General features: G+C 52.9%; 1 protein-coding gene across 2 annotated transcripts in view; it reads right to left on the bottom strand.

Moving 5' to 3' along the window:
* JAG1 (jagged canonical Notch ligand 1) overlaps positions 1–17,438 on the bottom strand; it is a 35,369-nt gene extending 17,931 nt beyond the window's left edge. For both annotated transcript variants that reach the window (XM_059037142.2, XM_059037143.2), the window contains exons 1-5: positions 17,325–17,438; positions 16,583–16,888; positions 7,747–7,798; positions 2,328–2,582; positions 609–669 (exon numbers count right to left, since the gene is read on the bottom strand). In XM_059037142.2, coding sequence (XP_058893125.1) covers positions 609–669; positions 2,328–2,582; positions 7,747–7,798; positions 16,583–16,888; positions 17,325–17,405 — 755 coding nt within the window. In that variant the 5' untranslated portion in view covers positions 17,406–17,438. The remainder of the gene's footprint in view (positions 1–608; positions 670–2,327; positions 2,583–7,746; positions 7,799–16,582; positions 16,889–17,324) is intronic.
* Between the last annotated feature and the right edge of the window lie 1,702 nt (positions 17,439–19,140).

The following is a 19,140-nucleotide window of genomic DNA, read 5'->3' as shown; positions in this document are numbered from 1 at the left end:
TCTTGCATTGTCCGGGACCATAAAAGAACAGACTTCAAAGGCCAGCAGCAAAAGTCTACATTCATCAGGCTCAACTGACAAGATTCCAGCGCAGCCATTAACCTCTCAGCACCAGCCAGGCTCCCGCCTGCAAAGGGGCCAGGAGATTGTCCTAATCCCATTCTAAAGAATGCTCCACTTTCCCCTATTGATGGGAAAAGTGGGGGAGGGCTGCGAGACAGAAAACCAGGCGGGGGCTGGGGGGTGGAGGAGGAGAGAGACCGCAGCAAAAGCCAAACCCACAGCCCTCCATCTAGTCCATTAGCACTTTAAGGGGAAGATTATAAAAACGAGTTATCAATTTACAGAACCGTTAATACATGAAGTCACTGACTATGCCCAGAAGAGTTTTTTTTTTTCCCCAAGAGAGAAGCGTGTGCATTTCACCGGACAGCTGGTATAATTTAATAAGCTTCGGATGTGCCTACTTGAAAAAAAAATTTTTTTTTTTTTTTTTGGTAACGCTTTCTTGTCCTCCAAAGTAAAAGAGGCGTATTCACAATAAAGTCAGTCCTCCTCTTGTATTAAAGGGATCATTATTAGGAAAAAAAAAGAGTTTAGTTGTTTACCTGCAGTCACCTGGGAGTTTGCAAGACCCATGCTTGGGGCTGCAGCCCTGCCGGCAAATAGCTGTAAAAAAACAAAAAACACAGAAGGATGTGTCAGCACACTGCCAGTTTCTTGCACTGCCACCATCATGAGAATGGCCTCATCCATTAAGCCGACAAAATCCACTATTTTAAGAGATCTCGTATCAAGTCCACTGTAAGGAGAGGAAGACGGGAGGTGCCCCAAGAACAAACCCAGCTTTAAACTTCAAGGCCATGCTAGCAGATCCTCAAACATGATAGCATTTGGGGACAAAATGCAGGCAAGCAGGTGGGGGAAGGGGAGCTTTACGGAGTCTCTGAACAATAGCTACGCTGCTCCCAGTCAATTCCCACCCTCACCAAAAGCAAAAAGGAGGTCTAATCCTTCCTCAACTCTGTCATCTTCCCCACTCTGTACCCCAGCCTCCTCAGAACCCTCTGACCAAATCCCATGGGACTCACAAAGCCAACCAGGCCGGCTTCACTTGGCAGGCTAACCACAGGCCAGATCTGTTGGTGCTTTTTTTTTTTTTTGCAAAGTATCCACACAAAACCATTCTGCTTCCTTTATTCAAAAGTTTTTGAACAGACATTAAAAAATAGTAGGCAGATACTTTTTAAGTAATTGTTACTTATTTTTAGGACACCAACTATTTAAAATATGTTTTATCAATCCTTTCATTTGGATCCCAGAAAGGCCATCCTTTTCACTCTTGTCTCTAATTATTTAAGAAAGCAATATTGCCCAGGAGACCTGCAAATTCCTCTCTTTGCCCTACTCTTCAGTCACAGTTCAAAAATTCGTTTTTCAACTTGAGTTTATCTTAAAGGAATTTAGCAAATTATGTGAACTAAGCAGAGTACGTTAATGTTCGTGAGGGCCTATTACATGGTTGACTAGAATTATACACCAATTTGCTATGAATTAGAAGCTTTGTAAAGGTAAAGACCACAGATAATTCTGTGAACATCTGTGAATATGTGCTAACTCCCTGTATTCTAATAGATGGGGCTGGGACAGTAGACAGGAGGTCTGGAAGTTTATCCCACTGTGGAGGCATTCAGTTCACCACTCGCCCCCTCCCCTCAATACCACGGCCCCCAGAGATGCCCAGTGAAAGCTGCTATAAGGCCACCCTGAGCCCAAGGGCTGTCATTTTTCACAAGCTGTTCAGACATTGGCTGGGCTAACCCAGTCCCACCTGGCATCTGTTTTGCGTCGGATGCCTTAAAAAGCAGAGCCTGAGAAGGGGGTTCGGATACAGAGAAAGAGGTAGAGGGCAGCACATGGGCAGGGAAAGAAGCTGAGCAAGAACGTGGTCTCAGCGGGAGCTTGGCCTCAGCCTGATCCCAGGGGAAACTCTGGAGTGTGAACTGTAGCCCAGAGTTAATGCAAAGGGGGCTGTGGCCTTCTTACACCCATGTCAGCCATTCACAGACTGTGGGCTGGAGGGACGGGACGTGGAGTGGCACCTGTTTGGCCAAGGACAACGCTCCAGAGAAGGAGATGTTAGCAGCCAATGCTCAGAGCGTCTGGGGGATGGGGTACCAACAGCATCTTCATGCTTCAGGCCTAGAAAACATCCCCAATCTTCACCATACCCATGAAAGCCACCTGATGGCAGGGGGGTGAGAACATGACACCCAAAGTGACAGCCATCAGGAGCCGGTTAACCCACCAGGCACACCCCCACACACCTTTGTTACATTCAGGGCCCATCCAGCCTTCCATGCAAGTTTTGTTGCCATTCTGGTCGCAGGCATAGTGGCCAAAGAAGTCATCTCTGGGTCGGCAGAACTTATTGCAGCCGAAGCCATAGTAATAGTCATCACAGGTCACGCGGATCTGATACTCAAAGTGGGCAACCCCTGTGTTCTGCTTCAGCGTCTGCCACTGCCGGCTGGGGTTGATCATGCCTGAGTGAGAAGCCTTTTCAATAATGCTGTCGGGTTCTAGAGACCAAAAAAAAAAAAAAAAAAAAAAAGGATTTAGCACACCAACATTTACATCAGAGCTTTCTCCCCCGACCATTCTGACGACTTTTAATAACAACAACAAATGCACACGGCACAAAATTCAAACAACACAAAAGGGCAAAAAATGGGCCATTCATCTCCCTCCCCATCATACATTTACCCTTTTTACTGGGCATGTAGTATTTCTTCATCTGGAAATAAAGTGAAATCATTTACCTAGTTCCCAACATGTGCACTGAGGTTGTTTTGGCCTTTGGCTATTAAGCAAAGCCACAGGGAACATCCTTGAACATATCTGCCTGTATGTGGTTCTAGAAGAAAGAAACAGCCCAGAAATGGAAGTGCCTGATCGAAGAAGACACACATGACCAACACACTTCCGCCCAGAAAAGCCAAACCACCAGCAACAGAAGCCCCATCTGTCTGCCCTCCCACCAGCAAAGGAAACTGTTTCCCAACAGCAGTGCCAACACTGCATTATCAGACTTTCTGATTTAATGGGTATTTAATTAAGTGATGGTGAGCACCCTTTTGACAAAACCGTGTGTATCAGCTCCTCTGAACTTCCATCTGTTTCTCTCTTTTGCCAACTTTTCTATTGCGCTGTTTAGTCATACTGGTTTGCAAAAGCTCTTTACATGTGATAGAAAGTGGCCCCTTATGGAAGGCTATTCTTGAAGAAATTTCATTATTCCAGGTAAAGGTTAGCAATCTTTCTTTTCTGGTTTTAGAGTTTTGTGTCTTGCTTTAGAAAGGCTGTGTCTATTTCCAAACTCTTCACTGGAAGCCAAAGAGTAATTATTTTTTAATTATAAACTTTGCCACCTCTTAAGCTGGCATTTAAATAACAATACCATGAACTTGATGCATTTCACCTTTCACCTTTGCCCAGAAGGCAGATGGGAAAAGCATTCATCCCAGTTTACAGACAGGTAGACTCCTCAGTCTGGAGCCAAGTCAGGCTCCTTAAAGAGTGCCTACTGAGGAAAAGAGACACGCCTGGGGCCCAAACAGCTCCAGGAGGAAGAAGTGGTCCCTGCCCTGGGGTCACCTATCAGTTAGTATGAGAAGAGACAGGTACAAAAATAGCTCCAAACTCCAGGTGCCAGGAGTTCAGGGGAGGGGCATGAAAAGGAAATGAGGCCTGCCGGGAGTCAGCACCCACCCTGGTCCTGTGTTTGTTTTCTTAAACCTGCCAGCACCAACCCTTGACATTCTGTCAAATTCAAGGCCACCTTGGAGAGACCGTTAGGACCTGCTTGCAGTGTCTTTGTGATTCTTATCCACCCACACCCCTGTTTTTCTAGGCCTAGGGCCTGTGCTCATCTGCAAGGCTAGGCAAACCCCACAGGTGACCAGGAGACGGCACTCGTGGGCAGCTTCAGCCACACTCCACTTCCAACAGCGCCCCAGCCCTCACCCTCTGGGCTCTTTACCTGTGGGCAAGACGGGCCTTGAACAAGCCCGCATACCTGCAGACCTCCCCCCCCACCCCCCGGCACACACGAAGCACTTGCAGAGGATGCTTTCCTAACCTGAGTTTTGCAAATAAACACAGGCCAAAGAATGACAAAAATGTCCCTGCATTAACTGTGTGCTTCCTCTGCTGGTTCAATGAAAAAGTGTAGTGAGCTATTACCATGTGATGATGAGATCTTAATAAAGGGATTACTTAAACACACTAGCCATGGCTCCTTCTCAGGCAGGCTGCAACAACAAACAATTCAGACAAGAGTCCAGGGTAATCCTAAAGGCACAGGCTGACATGTCAGTCAGTAGTTTGGTATGCTTTCTATTTCCGGGAAATGTTGGAAGACATCATTTCAGAATCCTCAATGGGGCTAACAGGTCTGTATAACTAACTTCACACCTGTGTGACAGATTTTCCCTAAGGGCCCAGAGGGAGTTAAGTGTGTCTGTGACACGCTTTCTGGCATCTGGGTTACAGAGATGCTTCTTCTAAGCTGCTGTCACCTGAATCACACTACCTATCAGCTCAGGACATTACCAGTGTTTCTGGGGTAGTTCAGTTGATAGCCCAGCTTTAAGATTGGAAGGGGATATTACCAGGCCTTCCTACAACCTTGAACTGCATGAAGATGGAGCACGAAGAACCCACAACAGCCTTGTAGGCCAAGGAGGAGGGGATGAGAGGCAAGTCTGAGCAGAATCCTGGAACCACGCCAACCACAAACCTTAACCAAGAAGGCTTAACCAGGAAGGCTACAGTATAAGGAAAACCTGGTCCTAAGTATGCCAACCTGTGTTTACGTATCTATTGATGAGAAGGAGAAACTGAAATCATTTGCTCTGGGGGAGAGAGTAAAATCTGCTCCTTTATATAGTGCAGCCCTGAAATGCCATAGCAATGACCTTGGAAGGCTGGCCTCAGAAAATACTTTCTAACACATGTACATCACCTGGGTTTCACTTGGGCCAAGCTCTGCTCCCGAGGGTTCATTGCAGAGCTGAGGTGAGAAGGAATTCTCTGTTCCCACGCTCAGGGCTCTGCCTCTAATCTGAAGCCTTGTTTGGTCCCCAAAGAGCAGCCAACCCCAGCTGGTTTGCTATACATCCTCAGCGTCTGCCCTCATGGAGGACAGTGCCTTGGGAGGGACAGAGGATGAAGGGAGTAGAAGCAAAACATTCCAGGCAGTGTGAACAGCATGTGCAAAGGCCCTGAGGCAGGAGAGAATGTGATGCATTTGAGGACAGAAAGTTGACTGGTGGGGTTTGAAAGAATACAGATATGACAGATGACAATGTGGCATGTGAGATGGAGCTGGCCGGGAGACAGGACTGGGCCACGCAAGGGGCTTTGGGGCCACACAAAGATCTGTCCCAAGGGCAACGGGAAGTTACCAAGTGGCTCTCAGTAAAGGTGACACTCAAACGTTATGCTCTGAAAAGATCAAGATGGCAGGAGAATGGAGAAAGCGCTGGAGGTGGACCAGAGTAGATAGGGGTGCATTAATTCAGCCGCTCCTGTAAGAATTCAGGCATAAGCAGCCGGTGACATGGACCAGGGTAGCAGCAGGGGAGGTGGAGGGAGGCATCAGGATTGGGTGTGGAGCACTGGACATAAGATTTTCAGAACTTGGAGGTGGATTAGATACTGATGCTAAGAGAGGGTGGTACACAGGGGGTGCTGTCCAGATTTCTGGCTTATGGTACTGGGCGTTCAAATGCTGGTGCCAGTCATCCATAAAGGGCCCAAGGCAGGCTCTGCTTTTGGGGAGGGAAGATGACACATTTGGTTCTGAATACTCTGGAATCCGAGATACCTTGGAAGCATCGCAGAAGGGAGGCTGGACAAGTGGATAAGCCACTCCCCGCGAACCCCCATTCCTCCTCACCAGAGGCACAAAAGTGAGGCTCAGTGCCCTGCAGTGGGCACTCCGTGACTTTGAGGCAACCCCTCTCTTCAAGAGTAGAGGTCTGAAAGCCCTTTCTCTCTACCCCAAGTCTTCCTGTGTCCTTCCAGTGATTTTACCTCCCAGCAAGAGAGGAGAGGCTCCAGAACCCCAAAGCGGGGTAGACAGCCATGGGCAGCTCTGGAGGGGCACCAGCTTCCGGAGGAAAAGCTACCCGACCCGTGGGCTGGTGGAAGGCCCAGGAAGGGCCCTGCAAACACTAGGGGCCCCTTGCACACCCTGACAGGTGTCCTAACCCAGCTCTTACCAGGAGCCAGGGTCAACCTCAAGGATGCTCACGCCACCAGCCAGCCTGTGTTCACATCTGCACCAGGACATCTGAAGAGCCTGTTTCCCACTCCCCATCCCCCATCTTCCCAATGTACAGTTACCACTGTAAGCAGGTCAGTGACGTAACGCTCACCCAGCCCCCAACGCGTGTGCCAGGGGAGGAAACAGAGAACAAACAGGTGCCCATGACCCTGACTGGCATCAGCAACAGCCCAGGCAGGTCACTGCCTCCCCTCCCTCCACCAACAGCAGGACGGGGGTATCACTCGGGGAGGAAGGTCCACGGATCCGGACTTCAGATGCCAAAGCACAAGGAGTGACCCAAACGGCCTGGAGCTTCTGGCAACCGGGGCTCAGCGGTGATCGAGCGGCTCAAGGTGGGCCAGCGAGACAGTTGGGCAGAGGCTGCCTCTTGGATTCCAGGCCCCCACTGTGCCCCTCCCTGGTCATTCAGCAGTCCCAGAGTCGGGAAGAAAAAAGCAAGGCGAGAAGAGGGGGAAATGTTCTTAGCAGCAAACACACCAAGGGTCAGAGAGGATGAGACATGCAGAGGAATGGGATCGGGGCGGGGGGCGGGGGGGCGCACAGAGACACCAGGCCGGTCAACCCCTCCTCTTGCGCAGACTCAGATTTCAGCGTGACTCAAGTTTTCCCACGACAGCCACCCAGATCCTGCTGGCAAAAAGGGAACTGGCTGGCAGTCTCAGCGAGGGAGGGAAACGTATTTTGAAGTGACAATCCAAGAGCAAAGACTCCATTCTAAGCCAGACATGCTGCCATTTCTACCGGCATCCTCTAGGGCTTCCCCCCCCCCAACCCCGACCCCAGCACCCGCCCAGCCCCAGCAGCCCTGAAAAGCAGCCTGCGCTGAGAACAGAGCCACCTTTCAGAAAGGGACAAGGCCAGTGTGATGGCCGTGAGGCACTGGAACACCTGTCATGCACAGTGTGGGAAACCCTGACTGGCTGGGGGCTCACCTGCCCAACGAGTGAAATTCAAGGTCGGTCTTTAGAGCCCAAAGCCACCTCTGCAGGCTTTATCTTTCCGAAGAGAGATTAAATGCTCACTTAAAGTTTAAATGGACTTTTAAAAAGTCACTACTTTGATCCTTTCGCAAGTCTACAAGGTTTTAGAGTTGTAAAACCATTAAGATCTCTATCCCAGAGATAATCTAGGGGCCGTATTCAGGGACTGAGTTAACTGGCGATCTGTCCTGGCCACTTAATATTCCAAGCGAAAATTCTAGGGGAAGTGATGGAAAAAGACAAAAGACTCCACGGAGAGGTCTGGGGCAGGGGGCGGGGAGGGGGGGCAGCGGCAGTGGCTGAAGAACTCTGAAGCAGCCTGGGGACAGCTCTGTCCAGCTCTGACAAGCACCGGCTGCCAAGCTCTGTGCTTCCAGACTCACGCGCTCAGCCCATGGCTGTGATACTTACGGACAGTGTCATTGCTGGAATCCCACGCCTCCACAAGCAAAGTGTAGGACCTCTGTAACACAGATAAACAACAGCTCAGTATTCAGAAACGGGGGTCAGCTCGCAAAGGTCAGGCCTTCTCGGCCTCCCTGCACGCCCTGCCAAACAAAACCATGCAGCCAAAATGGAAACTGTATTTGCTGTCGAAGTGAGGTCTTGGGTGTTTAGGTCCAGACCGACTCCCCACCCCTCCCCCTAGCACCCACCCCAGGGTGGCAAAAGACACCGGGCCCACCGTGGTCCTCATGCAGGCAGCCTCAAGTCCCGACCAGGAAATGCCACCCCCCTATACTCGTGCACACTTTGCGTATGCTTTTCCCAAACTTTCCAGACTCTAACCCTGATGCTTGAGAAAACCACACAAAGAATAGATTCTAAGCTAACCTAACCAGGTGTTTGTACCTGGCAGTGGAGGTGCTCACCCAGTGAGGAGGGCTGGGGATTGCTGTTACACTCTGGGCCTTGGTGGGGAGGTCCCCAGGGAGGCCCCTTTTCCTTTGCAGAACCCCTTTGAAAGCCCTGTCTGTGTGAGACCATCTCGGCTCCCACAAGTATCAGGTGACTCTAGGAAGCAGGAGGGGTGGGTAGGTGCAAATAGACTCTGAAGACAAAGGCGGTAACCTAACTTGGGGGTGCAGGGGGGGGGCAGACTCTAGGGACCAGAGTATAAAAGGAAGAAAGAGCTGCACCCCATGGGTTGTATTTATTGATAAACTTATCTGTCAATAAGATCTAACATTCCAGGAATAATCAGAGTCCACTAACTAAATAAATTCCCTGGACACTGGCGGGATGCCAGCCATTCTACTGAAGGTACCTTTTATCTTCCAGGCTTATCTCAGAATTCCACCTCCTCCCCCCTCCCCCAAATCCAAGCCATTAGCAAATTCCCACTTTTACTCAAATCTTCATTTGTAATTTAGAATGAGGTCAGTCTCACAAAACACCAGGGTTTCAAGAAAACTTCTGCTATCTTGGTGCTGGGGAAATGTATCTGAAGGGGTAGAGGGTAGGGAGGAAAGGCACATGAACCCTTTTATGTATCCCCGCCTTGTCAACGGCAGGTACCAGTACGTCGGAAATAGCAGCGTATATTGATCAAATAATACGGTGCCACCTACAAGGTGAAGGCAAAAACAGAGGGGGGAAGGGAAAAAAAAAAAAAAAAGAACTTCATTCATAACTCAAAGCAAGCTTACTGCTCACACAGCGACCCAGCAGGTCTCTGGACATAAAAATATCTTGTGATAGACCCCGCCTTGGAATTCAGCTGAAATATGTTTCATACTCAAAGCAGAGGAGGATTCCATTTCGCTCACTGATAACTGTGGGAAAATGCTCAGAAAAGCAAGCAAAACCGGGCAAGTCGGGGCACATACCCAGCCCTCTCCTGCAAGTGGCCAGAGGTCCAAATTCATTGCTGTCGTCACTGGTGTTTTATTAGTGAAAGTTACACCTTATTTACTGCCTCTGTGTTTCTTAGGACTTCCTACAAATTACCGGACTCTTCCCTGAGAGCACCAAGAAGTTAGGTTTCTCTACTGATTTGACATGACAGCCAAGTCCAAAGGAGGCCAGATGTGGGTCTGATTCTGGATAATGAAGCCCTTCATTTGCTGGTCATGTCAAGACCCACGTTCTCCACTTCCACATACTGTTGTAATTAATCCTCTGATTAAATGCACTGGTACCCAGGAGTTTGTTCAGACTTGTGCAAGCACTAAACACGTAATATGCCCACAACCCCACAGAAAGGGAAGGCATCCCGGGACCAAGCTGGCGTGACAGCAGTAACTCTGCTTAAAGCTCAAGGGAGAGGGCATCCTTGGTTCTTGCACAAGATCCTAGAAGGCCAGGCTCTCTCCCGGACTCATCCTCCCAGAACTGGGAGACCTCAGAAGTCGCTGACCAACATGCCCCACCTTGAGGGGAAAGAGGAATACAGAGCCCTTGACACCAGCTGGCATCATGATTTCCCCATGAACAGCCTTCTAGGAGGTGAAGGTGGGGCAGGGGCTGGGGGCTGCAGCACCGGCAGTGAGGCGCTGGTAGAAAAATCAAGCAGCAGCCCTGGACGGTCTCTCTCCCTTGTTTCAAAGAAGGGACTGTGGTTCTAGGACTCGCCTCCTGAGGCTGGAGGATTCTTCCCACCCAGCCTTCAGAGAAAAAGAATCTCTCCAAGGCTCCTATTAGGAGGCACTCTTAAGCTCCCACTCCATCCCCACACTACAGATCAACAATCGAGATAATTTGGCAATGATTATTAGTTGCTAGGGAACTTTAAGTTTTCCCAGGCCCACGCTTGTACATCCCAGAATGCACGTCCCGACTCCAGGATCCAGACCATGTGCACCTTATGCCATCAAGGCTGGGTACCAGGCCCCAAACTGGCATTCCGCTACAATCACATCACACCCAAGTGGCCACTGCAAACCTAACCCTAGAGAGGCCAAGTCCCAGGGCCCTTCTCACAGCTTGGGAAGGGGTGCAGGCAAGATGACGGGCAGGTGTTTCAACTTATTAACAAGTTCATACAAAAAAAAAAAACCCACAAAAAAAATAAAAGACAGCAAACACCTGGATTTTTCTTGGTTTCAAACTATGAGAACAGGATTCTTATAAAAAGCCACCTGGCATTCATCTATTTTTCCTTAAATTTTTCCAGGAAAATGGCCTGGGGGTAAAGCGGGACGGATGGGCAGCCAGCAGATCTTCAGTCTGGGTTTACAGTGTGAATCGCTTCTGTCCTTCCCAGCTCCAGGGAAACCTGGCAACACGGCAGCTGGTTCTCACTCTTGTGCAGCAGGAAGGAGCTTTCAGGAGGACCTTTGGGGAGGACGCCCATGGAATTCTACCTCGAGGAGGGTCCTGGCATCGAAGGGCCCCCGGCGCCTCCTCCCACCCTTGGCACTGGGGCTGCGGGAGGCCTGTGTTCCGCGCCCATCCAGCCCCGTGGTGGTTACCTTGGCACCAGGCGGAGTGGTAAGCACTTAATTGCCATATTAAGAAGGGGGGATGTGAGAAACAAAGGTAATTGTGCTGGCAGCTGAGAGCTTCCTCTTCCTGGCAACAGTGGCAGCCAAACCAAGCCCTGAGAAGCTGCTGCTTCCCCTCCTGCCAAGCTGATGGACACAAACAGCCCACCATGCAAACGGCGCACGTGCAGCATCCAAAAGCCCGGGCTGCAAGGCAGGCGGCAGGGAGCGCGCCCTGGGAGCGCCCACAGGGCCATTGTACAGAGTCATCGGCCCCAGGTCGGTCTGGGGCCCTGTGCTCTGCTGACTCAACTGTCGCTTCCTGTGGCTGGCCCTGTATCTGCATTATTTGTGGAGCGGCTGCATTATTCCCTGTAATCCTCATTTCAGTCAATTCGGCCACACTATTGTCCTGCCTGCGTCTGGGTGGCCGGAGTATAAAACATTCCAAGCACAAACATATTCAATAAAGGCTCCAGAGATGTCATGAGTGGCTACACGCACGCTCGCCCCGACGATTCAAGTGGGGCAGGGTTTGGGCAAGGTGAGGCACGGAGGGAGGACACCCAACCCCATGGCACCCTGGCCGAGACCTCAGTCACAGAAAGCAATTTAGTCTGCAGGGCTTGACATTTCAATAGAGTCTGATCTGGTTACAAAGGGTGATTTTCTCATGAAAGCCCACCTCAAAGACTCACCAAGCGGGGCCCCGAAGCTCATATCCAGATTGGAGACTCTCAATGAGAGGCCCCCCACCCCCTTTCCCATCATTACCCCTACCTGTTTGAAAAGCATCCCACTGATAATTAAATGCACCAGTTACAAAAGGGTGGCGAGGTTAATAGATAGAATACCGAGAAACCAGCCAAGCACAACCGTCCGGTTCACACAGAGCAAGCCTGAACAAGATGCCTTTCTACTCGTTTACCAGAAGCGCATAAAGACTGGGCTGAACTGATAGAGGGCCCTGAATGTTTGACTATTTATGTGCCACTTTTAACCACTGCGAGCCACGCTGTTGTGTCCTCCCAGCACACGCAATGCACCAGACAAATGTCACCGGTGCCATAGAAACAAGGGCCACAAGGCAGGGTAGTGCACGCGGTGATCAGAAACCAGCAAGAAGTCACAACACAGCCACTCACCCCCGCCCCATGCCAAGCGAGAGGCAGGACATTTCTGAACCCAGAACCCTACCCCTCCGCCTCTACCATTCTAGAAAACACAAGAATCATCACTTCCCACGCATACTAAATCAAATATCTTCCTAAAGTTGAAAACTAGGTTAGGTTTGTTTAGGGCTAATTTTTTTTTTTTTTTTTTTTTTTTTTTAATGTATTGAAACGCTGGAGCAACTTGGAACCTCACCCTGGGGGTTGAAGGGGCAGAGTGCAGGAACATGCCTCTGAACGTTTACCAAGGGGGAGTTCTCAGGGATATTTGCCTTTATGGATTACCATGCTGATTGTATGTACATCCAGAGATTACGCATTCTTATACTGTAAATAATCTTGAAAGCCTGGCATTGGAACCAGGTTCTGGCCCTCCTACAATGGGCCAGTGGCTGCCATGAATCCAGCCAAGGCCTCTGTTTGCATTCCTGTTTTCAGATCAGGACGTGAAGACTCCCTGTTGCACTGGCTTCGTTTTTTTCATGAATAACATTTTTCCTCTATGCTAAACTTTCCACATACCTTCCATCCAAAAGGTCCCTTACAACTATTTGCTGTAAAGATTGTAGGCAGCATTCAGATTGCTGGTTTTCTGGGAGGCTACATGCTTTGTTAAGTGGCTGCTACCTCTCCTCCTTACCCATCCAACTCCCCCAAACAGCCTCCATGCCAAAAGCTTCACCATTCTTTTTATTTTTTTGCGGTACGCGGGCCTCTCACTGTTGTGGCCTCTCCCATTGCGGAGCATAGGCTCGGGACGCGCAGGATCAGCGGCCATGGCTCACGGGCCCAGCCGCTCCACGGCATGTGGGATCTTCCCGGACCGGGGCACGAACGTTCAACCACTGCGCCATCAGGGAAGCCCCTTCACCATTCTTAAAAAATGTTTGAAGTCCCTGTAGAATTACGGGTGTGGAGCTGGTGGGTTGTAAACTCCTATAAGTACTGGAGGTTTGAATAAGTTGCTAAGAAACAAGACAACAAGGAGGAAGAACCCACAGAGGTTACACCTGGAAGAGGAAAGAACTATTAGAAACCAAGTACCTTGAATGGGGATTCCATGTGGGGAGCAGCCATTCTGCAGACACTCACTACGAAGCAAGCATAGTTCAACTTTCTCTCCAGCCTGGTTTTGCAACGCAGACATATCATTTCACCACTTTAGTTCGAGGTAGGTATCTTAGGGCAAAGGGTGTTTTCCCCATACACAGAAAGTCCCTTGCTCTGAGCACGTACACACATGTGCTATTTGTATGCACGCATGCTGACCATGTGGGAGGCACATTCTGACTGTAGAAAGGAGCCAGTTCAAATGAGAATCCCATCCCTCTACATGGCTACCCATCTGCAGAGGCGTAGGAACCCGAAAGCACAAAGGCAGGCATAAAGGCAAGGGCATGTCAGTTATGGTCTGCGACTAACCTTATAGCATCCGATTTACCCAAACCCCTGGCCTTTGGTCATTCAGGCCTCAAGTGTGAAGGGGGCCAAAGCTGACATCCCTCTGGTATGAAAGAATCACAGTTTATTGGGTTTTCCTAAAAGATGGAAGTTGATCTCAGCAAGCCTTTTATCAATGTCAATGGCATTTAAATATGAGGTTGAGAGACCAGATACCTGAACTGCTTCCCCCCCCCAGATTTCTCCAGATTCATGACTCCAGGGCCAGCAAAGCATCAGTACAGCTAACTGGGGTTCTGGAGTTCCTAAAAAGCTTTTGGGGCTGGGTAGTGGTAATTACACTAATGTATTTTTAATTAGCAGGCACTCCTGGGATTTAATACTAATTTTGGGAAGTGCAACTTAACCATTTCAGTGATTTCTAAATGCTTATTCCCCAATCATTTCCCGTTGAGCCTAATTACCTCCGATAATGTATGGTCTTATCACTGGGTCCCCTGATTGGAGGATCATAAATCAGGCTAGTTGCTTCAAGTCAAGCCCTTCCGAGCAGCACTGCTATGCTTATTAGAAGCCACGAAAGAAAACCATCAACAGGCTGCGGCTGGGGCAGTGGACCCCAAGTGGGACACAATCAGATACTGTCTGGAGGGCAGGCCCACACCACAGAGCTTCTCAGAAGGACACTGGCCTGTGGATTACACTTCATATCTGACCAAATCGTTTTCTCCTCTTCCCCTTCAGAACACAAGCAGTTGTTTGATTGGGGTCATAATTCCAGACAACACACATACTTACAGCACCTTCTAAAGCGACCTTCTTTTGTGCACCCTGAACCACCTCTCTGCCACTGTCAGCAAACTTGGGAGGAACCACGTGGACGCTAATTGTGGCTGCCTAAGGGTTAGAAGCTTAGGGGCCAGGAAGTCCAAGGTGGTTTGATTTTTTTTTTTTTTTTAAACCCTGTATCCTCCTTGTTCCATCTTGAATTCTATACCAAGTTCAGCTATTACCTTTTTAAGATATCAGCTTTAAATAGACACGCTCATTAATATTTAATTGCCAAACTGAATGAAGCTGTGTGATCTACTTCGGTACTAATCCAGCTACCTAAGTGCTTTCACTTCAGTTAACACTCACACTGGAATCATTCTTGAAAGTTACACACAGTGGTGTTTCTCCAACCGTGCTGGGGAAAATAACACGGTACACCCCACCTCCACTCTCTCTTGGGAAGTCAAGCTTACGCTGCACAGCAGGCCTTTTTGGGGCGGTGGGGTGGGGACTTGTTTATGAGGGACGCAGGCATTTGGCCCAGCTTCAAAAGAACCACACTCTCAGTGTGAGCTCCAGCCGTCTCCCCCATTCTAGAAAAGCCGAGAGTCTATTTCATGGTTGGTGACCCGTGGGGCCTGAAACCACAGACGAGCACCAGCAAATCAATCGTCTCCCTGCCCTCACACACCACTGCTGCTCTTCCCCATCTCGGGCTCTCTGCCAAGTGTCAAAAGGAGGCAGACACACCTTCTGGGTCACTTTCCCCAGCCAGCCAGGGGAGCAAGGCTCCCTGTGGGCATTCCAGCCGTTTCGCTGACCCTCCTCTCCAAGATGAACCTCAGCCAGCTCTGCAGCTTTTCCACATCAGTAATAAGATTCCTTTTATGGTCTTGTGAAAAGCGAGGGGCTCCGGACTGATCCTCCGGGCGGGTGGAACCACCTGCAGGCCCCTTCCCCCTACCTCCAAACACACGGACAAGGGCAAGGGCGGTCAGTCGTCACAGTCAACTTGGGCCCAGCCAGATTAAAAAGCGGCCAACCTCTTTAGCTTAAAGTTCTCCCTAAAGGGGATTAACAAACAAGATAAACACTCTTTGTAAAAATGAGATCCCACAACAGACTCAGTCCTCCATTCTCAGAGAATTCCACAAACCACAGGTTTTTATAAGCCCCTTTTAATGGCATGTTTCTGATAAATGTCTCATCCCACCCAGGCAGAGGGCACTTTATAACGCCAGCCGCAGTTAACGCGGGCCTTGAGAGGCACCCCGAGCTTCTTACACACTCCAAGGCCAGCTCTCTCCTCTCCCTTCCAACAGTTGTGATTCCAGCCCTAGCCCGCGATAGGAGGCAGCAGAGTGCGCCCCATTAGAGCACGTGGCGAAGAGTATTCCCCAGGGCACCGACCTCCCCCTCTCACCACCCACCCGCCCAGCACAGGCCACCGGGCCAAGCCCCAGTCCTGGTACTGAGTCACGCCTCCTGGACGGCAGGAGCAGGGCAGAGGGCACCAACATTTTCCCCTTTCCTCCCCTTCTGCAATCACACTCATCTTCCTTCCACCCATTTCGAGACGTTGCCAGGGCCTCGCTGCAGGGTCGGCCAGCGGGGCCCGGGCCTCGAGCGGCTCCGGAGTCTTGGGTCTGTGCACTTGCACCCGCAGGGGCTGCCTCGCTTGGGCCGCCCCTTCCAGGCCTCGGCACGCCCCCCCGACGCTCGCGGGGCCCGCGCGCCCACCGGATGAGGGCGCACCCCCGCCCTTCCCGGGGAAGTTTGCAAACACAGCTGTTCCAGAGCCCGGGAACCGCTGTTAGTGAGGCCACAAGGACTACGCCGCGCGGGGGCGAGGGCAGGAAGGGGCCGGCAGGGGGCGGGTGGCTCCCGCGCCCACAGCTCTGGGGAAAGCCCGGCCGCCCCCCGGCGGCGGCCGCCCCCGGGCCTTACCCTCAGCCCAGAGCGCGCCCCCGCACGCACCGAAATCTCCCGGGGAGCAGCGGGAAGTGGGCTCCCCACACCCTCCAGGAAGGACACACCCGCCCTCCCGGCTGCTCACGGGAAACGCGAGGGTGCCAATTTGGACGGCGTTCGGAGGCCAGAACTGTGCTGAGCCGCCTTCCGCGGCGCATCAGGTTTAATAAAGTTGAGCAAAGATCATCTATAATGACCTCGTGGCTCAGGCGGTTACTCTCGGGCCTTCACGTTGCAAGTTTCGACCGGCCTTCCTAGGAGCCTTGCCCCACCATCCGCTCTGGGGTCCTACTTTCGTGCGCTTAGCAAAAAGCACTGGGGCTGAGGCCTGCCGAAATCTAGCTACAGAGTCTCGGCTCCCTAACCCCGCCACCACAGAGACATCCCGGGTTAGCGCCGAGCTTCCAGCCAAGGCCCTTTAAATCCCTCTCCTCTCGCAAGAGAAAGCAGAGCTCGGCCCACGGGTGCAAACCACGGCCCAGCCGCCCCCCGGCCGTCACTCACCGGCCAGGCAAAACTGAAAGGCAGCACGATGCGGTTGCGTTCGTTGCCGCGACTGGCCTTGAGGTTGAAGGTGTTGCCCCCGATGACAGGCGTGGACCCCGAGCCAAAGCTGCAGGGCCCCCCGGCCGTGACGCGCGACTGGTACTCCTTGAGGCACACTTTGAAGTACGTGTCACACTCGTCGCGGGAGCACTTGCGGTCCCCCGGGTTCCGGGCGCCGCCGCAGCAGTTCCCGTTTTGCAGCTCCCCGTTCACGTTCTGCATGGAAAGGATCTCCAACTCGAACTGGCCGGAGGCCCCGCACACCTGCCGGCGAGAGAAGGAGGGAGAGAGGTCAGCGCAGGGGAAAGTTGTTTTCTTCGAGGGTGGAAGTGGCGACTCCATCCCCGCCCGCCCCGACGAGCCCTTGGCGCCAAGTGAAAATAATTTTACAAAACTGGATGCAAGGACTCAACGTGATTCTCGGGCTTGAGAGGCTAGAGTGGGAGCAAACCGATACGACTGCCCCCCCCCTCCCAAGGAGCAAGAGCGGAGCGAACGCACGCTCTGCCCAGCCTCGAGGGTACATTTAGGAGCCCGGGGGCTCCCCCAGCCCAGGTGCAGCTTCCTGGGCGCAGGGGCCGGGGCGGGAGCCGGCGCCCCAGGGCTACCGAGCCCGCTCCAGAAGCTCAACCGCAGGCGTCCGGGGCGCCGCGAGGGAAAGAAGAGGACGGGTCGGGAGAGTGGCCCGGCGGGCTCTTACCTTGGCTCGCAGGGCGCAGAGCAGGGCGAGCAGGAGGCTCAGGGGGCGCCCGGGCCGTCCGCGCGTCCGTGGGGACCGCATCGCTGCACCGCGCGCCGCGGGCACTCGGGACGCCGCCGCCGCCGCCGCTGCTGCTCGCGCTGGTGCTGCCGTTGGTGCCGCCGCCGGTGCTGCCGTCGCCGCTGCCCCTGCGGCCGCCGCGTCCCGGCTCTAATATACTCCGCCGATTGGAGCATGCACGACTGGAAAACAACACCACTTTTCAAAAGCCCTTTCAAGAGCGGCCCGTTCCAGAAGGCAAAGAGCCCGGCCTCCTTTTATTATTCTGATCGCTTCTTTGAGGCGCTCCCCCTCCTCTTCCACCTCCCGGCTTTCTTTCCTTCTCTCGAGCTCCCCTTCTTTTATTATTATGATTATGCGCAGCCTTTTATTCCCTTTCAGATCAGCTGCTTAGAGAGGAGGGAGGGAGGGGAGGGAAAAAAAAAAAAAAAACCGAACCCAGCTCGCGGGCCGGTCGCAGGTAACACAATGACGCGTGCCCGCCCGGCTCTCGGAGAGGGACTCAGAGAGCCCGTCTGGGAGCTGCGGCCGGGGCTAGCCACCTCTACCCAGCGCCCCTGGCAGGCGCATGCGCGCTTATTAATATTCATGAGGGGGCGTGTCACATTCAACACGCCCCTTCCCTCCCGTTGGATGGGGTGGGGGAGTACAGGGAGGAACTTGGAAGGGGAAGGGGGCTCAGGGACGCGCAGGGGCGCGTAGACGTCTGGGGGTCCAGCGCAGACCCCCGCCCTCGGGCGCTTTGGGCCAGGAGGGAAGGGGGTAATGGGTAGGGCGCGGGGAGGAACTGGAGGTCTCCGTTGCTCTGGGACGCGCTAAGCCGCTTAGACGCCCGGGGCCCCCCGCGCGGACCGCCCCCTCGGGCACCTCGGGCCGGGCGCCTCTGGCAGCCCGTCGGGGCCCCAGGTGTAGGCCCCGCGGCGCTGCCTGAGCAGTCGGAGCGGGGCAGCTTCCGCCTTCCGAGCCGCCTGCGTCAGCTGCGGCTTTCGCCCCGGGAGGAGGGCCTGCCCGCTGGGAGCCGGGCCGGCTTCCCGCGAGCGAGCGAACAAGAGAGTCGCCCAGAGCGCGCGGCTGGCGGCGGCGGCGAGGCTGGCGCTCTGGCCGCCGTCTGCTCGCCCCGCGGAGGCGACCTGGGCAGGCGCTGCTGGGAACTTTGAAAAACTTTCCCGGAGCCAGGCTGGCCGCAGATTCGAGGGGAAGCCTCGGCCGCGCCCTACCCTCTCCCAAACTCGAGTCTGCGGAGCCTCGGAGGGCTCCCAGCTTCCTTTCCAAACCGCGCCGGGGCAGAGGAGGGGAAGCCGGGGGCAGAGGGCGGCTGGCACGAGGGGCGGGTGGGGGAGGGCCCTGCGCAGGCTTTGCAAGAGGCAGGCAGAGATGCAGATGGGCTGGGACTCGCACCCTCCCCGTCCCGCTGCCCGGGCCGCAGTGCCGGGATTGCACCTGTAGGCGGCCTCCGAGCAGCTCTGGGTGGCCGGAGACTAGCCTGGAAGACTGTCTCACCGCCGTCGCCCGGCAGCAGAACTTTGCTTCTCTGGGGTGGCAGTGGAAACCGATGCTATTTTCTACCTTGAGGCGAGCCTCGCAATTAACAGCGACACTATAGGTCACAACCAAGGTCGAAGGAAACCTGCGGGCTGGCAGACACCTCTGCCAACTCCTCTGCGGGAGGACCTGCTGCTGCGTTGGAGGAGATCTCTTTAGCGAAAAGACTGATTTCCCCTGAAAGGTGGACAAAGTTTTGTCCTCTATATTGGAT

This window comes from Kogia breviceps, chromosome 14, assembly GCF_026419965.1.
Source record: "Kogia breviceps isolate mKogBre1 chromosome 14, mKogBre1 haplotype 1, whole genome shotgun sequence".
Lineage (NCBI taxonomy): Eukaryota > Metazoa > Chordata > Mammalia > Artiodactyla > Physeteridae > Kogia > Kogia breviceps.
Note: the sequence above shows the minus strand (reverse complement) of the source record. Positions and strands in the feature narration are given on the sequence as shown.